The sequence below is a fragment of the Typopeltis vanoorti genome, chromosome 14 (assembly GCF_054136105.1).
Source record: "Typopeltis vanoorti isolate ZY-2024b chromosome 14, IOZ_Tvanoo_1.0, whole genome shotgun sequence".
Lineage (NCBI taxonomy): Eukaryota > Metazoa > Arthropoda > Arachnida > Uropygi > Thelyphonidae > Typopeltis > Typopeltis vanoorti.
Genome location: NC_143562.1, coordinates 87465766 through 87471765, shown reverse-complemented (window position 1 = coordinate 87471765; position 6000 = coordinate 87465766). Strand labels below are relative to the sequence as shown.

General features: G+C 34.8%; 1 protein-coding gene across 1 annotated transcript in view; it reads right to left on the bottom strand.

The window, feature by feature from the left end:
• Positions 1-578: 578 nt before the first annotated feature.
• LOC150099731 (death-associated protein kinase 1-like) overlaps positions 579-6000 on the bottom strand; it is a 504639-nt gene continuing 499217 nt past the window's right edge. The window contains exon 28 of the mRNA XM_090403485.1: positions 579-1272. Within this exon, the coding sequence (XP_090259611.1) occupies positions 579-1272 (694 nt within the window). The remainder of the gene's footprint in view (positions 1273-6000) is intronic.

The window sequence follows — 6000 nt, the reverse complement described above, 5'->3', positions numbered from 1 at the left end:
TTTATAATATCAATGAATCAATTGAACTAAAACTTTGTCTGTTAAAATACACAGAGCCAAATTTTCTCTCAAGAAATCATTTTAAAGATATACTGAAAACATATTGCAAACAGCTGTCAACATTAATGAAACTAATTTGTGCCAAAAGCTATTTAATCTGTATATAGTGAATATATGTTCCTATGTAGAAGTACAGAGAGATCCATGAAGTAAAAAAAACTGAAAAAAAGGATCAAAAGAGGTAGGTCAATTAAAATTTGGTTATTATTAGCTAAGTCTTTGGTTCAGCTGATAACTGATTAATAACTTGAAATCAGCTTTTCCTTATGCCTTAAAGTTATGAGATTATTTTTATGCATATATAGGACAGTTTGGATTTCAAATGAGTACTGAATAAAGAAATTATGTAATGGAATGCATTACTAGAATCTGATATAAAAGTTCTGCAAAATATTAACAATTATTAGACGTAAACAGAATAAACGTATTTCTGCCATAAAATTAAACAAAGATGACTCAACTTATTAAATGTTCCTGAGATAAAAATTATTTTACAATAAACAATTTGCAAACATCAATTACCTAGATATGTTTGAACTAGATGTATGAGATCCACTGCAAACTCCCCCACCACCAATATCATCATTGGTAACATCTTCATCTGATGAGAAGACCTTCAGAAGCGGAGCAGTGTGCAGTATTACTTCCATGGCATCACTACGACCAAGTTCTTCTAATTTTTTTAACAAAGATCCAGTAGTGCTGTTTGGCTCTTTTGTCCATTCTTGCAATATACGAGCTGTGGGACTGAAAGCAGGATTATCACCTGGATCTAAGTGGGGTAGCATATCAGTCATTCCCAACAGCACACCTAACATACACCAGTCCCTTCCAATTGGTTCTGGAGGATCAAGAAGAGCACAGAGATGCTGAAGAACTGGTAAAAAAAGGGTAGAGAAATGTATATTGGGTCCTAATATAATACCACTACTATTGTTACTAGTAGTTACTTCTTGCTGAATAATATCAGCAGAACCAAATAAAAGCACATCAAACACTTGTTCTTTTCTTGATGTATTGCTCTGGATCACAGACATCTGCCCTTTTGTCATAAGAGCCACCATTATATCTTTTGATGAATAAACAGATGGATGCATTACATGATCATGGAGTTCTGCTGGGCTAAGTAGAACTTTTTCAAAAAGCATTCCTGGACAAATATCAGTCAGAGTTTGATCGACAACTCCAAGTAAACCATGTAAGAAATAAAAACTGCAATTAAAAATATAAAAATATCTTTACTTTTATGTTGTTAGCCAAGTTAATAATACAATATATATATATATATAAAATGCAATATATATATGTGTGGTGTGTACTTTTGATTATCTGTATATGATTCCTTCCTTAATTTACACTAAGTATTTGATTCATAAAATTATGCACTATAAATATTATTAATATCAGACCTCCATGTAGTCAAAACACTCATCGCAGACTTTGTTTTCACTGAATGGAATTTTATTCTTCACGCACTACCCATCCCTACCACATCGTAGTAACATCTTGGCATTTAAGTACACTCAAACTGAACAGCAATGTGAGCTGATAGTACAAAATGTACAGGTGTTATCAGTAACATGACTGGGCATTTCAAGAGAGAGGGGAATATACACTTCTGTTTCTTTCTTTGATTCATTCACAATATCTTCTAAAAAAAAAAAATGCAGCTATGAATAATGGTACCTGTGAATATACAAAAGTTGCATATTTCGGTAGAATCTATAGCAGTATGCAAAATCTCTTTATATCTCTAAGTGCCTCCATATTGCAACTGGAAGAATGAGACACTGCATACTTCAAATGGGAAAAATCCTGAATTTGATTCTCATCATGATGAGAGGAATCTTTATATAGCTTTTTTTAATTGAAGGTGAGTTGCTGATCTCAAACAGAAATAAGTAGTTCCCCCCCCCCCCCCCTGGAAACTCAGGTTTTTCATCATACATACAGGGATGTACGATGAAAAAGAGAGCACATGCAATTTACAGACAAAAAAGAATATTGGTGATAGGCAGTGAATGGCATCGTGTGTTGATGGTAGGGTAGTGCTGTCGTGAGTGGTTAGAAGATTAAGTGGTGGAGACGGTGAGTTTCGTGTAGTGGAATAATGTGCCGTCCCATGATGAGTTCTTGAAGGTATCACATAATAATAACAATAAAAAGGAATAAAAATATAACCTAGGCAGGAGCCAACAGCAGAAAATGAAAAAAATTGCAATAAGTATACACTATTAAGATTTTATTTGTACTCTGGCTGCTTGAGCTGATTGCAGGCAGGCATTGTGAAATTGGAAAGGGGAAAGAATAAGGGGAATGTAGACTTAATGAAGGTCAGTAGTGTTCGGCTCTCTCTCTCTCTTTTTGAAATCATAATTGCAAGCTCAGTGAATTCTCTAAAAGTAATCACATTAAATTAGGCTTAAATATTTGCAGGACTAAAGAACTCCACTGAAGACATATGTGCTCTTACAGTCTCAATAACTTAGCCTAGATAAAACATGCCTGGTCAAGAATCTTATTCAGTGAATTCTTCAACTTCCATACAAAATATAGCTTTCTATTAATAACAAGAAAGCCAGTTTCCCCTTATTTACAAGGCATCAAATGCACACAGAAAATATCAGTGTAGTTTTTAAGAAGTGTTTTTTTTTTTTGAAGTACCTGCATACTGCATTCCGTTCGGTTAGGCATTATTCTAGTTTAGGCCACTGATTTTTGCTTTCATTATTATATATATATATATATCTTACAAGTTCACATTAGAAAAAAAATAAACATGCTTAAATAACAAACCATATTATCTAATATTATCAGCTTTAGCCTAATCCTATTCCAATGGTAGCAAGTTCAGGTGCCACAGAGGGGAAGGACTGAACTCTAGTTGCATTAGTAGACGTACAACCCAAGATGTCACCATAAGGAAAAAGAAATCCTATTTCTTATCAAATGCTACCAGTATTCTCTGAACTAGTGTGCAAGCTAGATATTTCAAGGCACTTAGTTAACTGACCATGTGTTTGCATTGTGTTAAGCCTAGATAGGCTTAAAGCAACAAAGTCTCAGTCTACAGGGGTATTCACAATCCTAACATTTTCCTCCACACACACACCTTGGTCTAGCTAACTTTTAATTTTGAGCACTTACTGCTATAAGAAAGCTGAAGGTGTATGACCCAACAGTCATAAATCTGTACCTGTTGTTGGAGTTTCAGCAGCTGCCAGTGCTTCAACTATGATTCTTCGCTTTTAGAGTTCCTTTATTGCCTCATCTATTAGAATATAAAGAAAATAGGGGTTCCCTTTGTTGTGGGTCATTGGAGTGTTGGTGGAGAACTGTCATTCATCTGCAATTCATTTCATCACTGCAGCTGCCTTCTGTTGTTGTAGTTCTAATGATCGTAGAAGCCAGGGGTGCTGCTTTTATACACACACAACAAAATATTTGGTTCATAAAAGTGGAGTCTTTGAAAAACTCATGTCATGGCACAATGGACAGAAAGAAAGTATGTGGGAAGAGCACATTTCTCAATCTGTCTAGGAAAAGAGTTGGTGTATTTCTTAGCGTGGTTATTAAGAAACGTTACTACTTGTTATATGTACAATTAAGTAGAATGCTTTCAAAACGAGCAAAAATTACAAATTTTCAGATTAAATAATGTGTATGGGTATTAAATAGGAGTCCACTACAGTTAAAATAATCTTGATATATATTTGTTACACATAAAATATAAATCAAAAAAATAAAGGGATGAATAACTCATCCCTAGTTCACACATCATATATCCCTTCTTGACAGAATATTCATGTTTTACAATCTCCCAAGTCAAGACCACCTGGGTCACTTTCACTGACTGGAGGCAATGTGGTCACCTTAGCCCTTCCCATTTCATGTTGTTATAGTAACAAAGGTACTACAGCTATGAAGCGTGCATAATATTATGATCTTAACTACCAAGAACAGAAGTCACCTAACAGCATACCTGGAAAGTGAAGTAGTTAAGAGAAGATCCCACATGTTGAGTGAAATGGAGAGGATTGTTGTGTATTCTGGTTGGTGAATTACATGACAGGAAATTATAATCTTGTTTGAATGTGAAGTCTCTTCACAATTAGACTACTTGTATATAGAGGCTTAATGTTACAACAATTGCCTCAGTATCCCATAATGTATTTCCATATCAATGCATGAATAAATTTTGATGATGTGGAAAATATATGACTTCTGCATTAATTGAAACACACTCACTTTCAGATGTGTATATTGCTATGCATTATGGAAAAGGCCAGGCCAGCTTCGACTTTTATTGAGATCTCATCTGTGAGAGCCGCAACCAGAAAGGTACTAAGTTTCAATTAATGCAGAAGTCATATATTTCCCACATCATCAAAATTAATTCATGCATTGATATGGAAATACACACAGAAATATTTATATAACAATAATTCAAGGATATCAAGTCTATTAAATGAAAGCAAGCCAACCTCCTCCCAGAAAACTTACCATATAAAAAAATGCTTCAGCTTAAAATCCCAATATAACATGGTAATTTTTTTCTATAAAGTTAAACCAATTTTTTTTTTTGGGGGGGGGGGGCATAAGAAAATCAAGATTTTAAAAGTTTTCAAAGTTCTCCTGACCATTTGTTGGTAACAGTTTAACTTTGAATCTTCGTAATTTTCATTATTTCATAGTTGAGTCAAGTAATCTTGACTGCAGGCTTGTGATGATCACAACTATCCGTTCACAGCAGCAGGCTTGGCTGCTGCTGCTGTGAACGGATAGTTGTGATCATCTTTAGATGGAAGAAGAATTTCATCACATAGTATGAGACTACCATTCCACTTATTGGATCTGAAGTGGCTTGAAAATAAAAGTGCCGTGTTTGGCCTTGAGAACAGTTTTTTTTCTCCTGGATTATAAAATAAAAAAAAAATTTTTTTTAAATGTCTGCACAGTTAGCATAGTGACTGTGAGCTTCGCAACCATATGCCTGGGGAAGGAGTGTTCTAGGTTTGATTCTCGCCGGAGACGTGAGGAGCTGAAGGATCTTCCTCAGCCATAGCTAAGTTAGCAGTCTTGGGCGTGGGCAGTAGGGTTTTCGCCTAGTTTATTTGGGGATTTTTCATCAAACAGGCAAACCAGACCCATGAAAACACAGTATACAGCCATAGGACATAACACAAGGAAGACAACGGGAAACCACCTTGCTCATAGTCACTTCCCTAGTATGGTAGCATTAGCTGCCCCTACCATCTGTATGGATGAAAGGAAATCATTCCAATCCATAAAAAATAAATAAAAATACAAAAAAAATATTTAAAAATTAATAAAAAAATAGAAGCAAAATTCCTTAGCCACCCATATACTAATACTGTAGGGTGGCATCGCATAAAAATGTCTATGGATCCTGAAATGAAAATCTTGATAATGACCACATAAATTCATTCATTAGATCCTCATTATGCCAATAAATACTCTTCTTATTAATCAATTCAGCTCTAGCATTGCATTATTAGCTCTATTTGCATGTGCATAAATTATTGAGAATTTCAGAGGTAACTTATTATTTTTTTCCTCTGTCTCATATAATCTGAAGGTTGTGAGTTAGTCTTCACTGAGGAACTTCCATCTTTCTTGGTAAACTGGTTGGCTGAATGGATAGTGTACTCATTCTCCACCAATAGTCTACCAGTTTGAATCCCACCATGGTCAGATATGTTTGTGAATGCTTTTAGGTGTAAAATGAACTTCATTGCAGGTATAAGACCAGCTGATTACTAAAGGTCTGAAATGGCTTGAAAAGTTCCATGTTTCGTTTCTACAGCAGGATTTCCTGATTACCTCTCAAACCTCCCTCAAGATGCTGATGTATAACAGATAGATTTAAAAATAATAATAATAAAGAGGTAAGGGTAAAAGGAGTAATTATGAATGCGA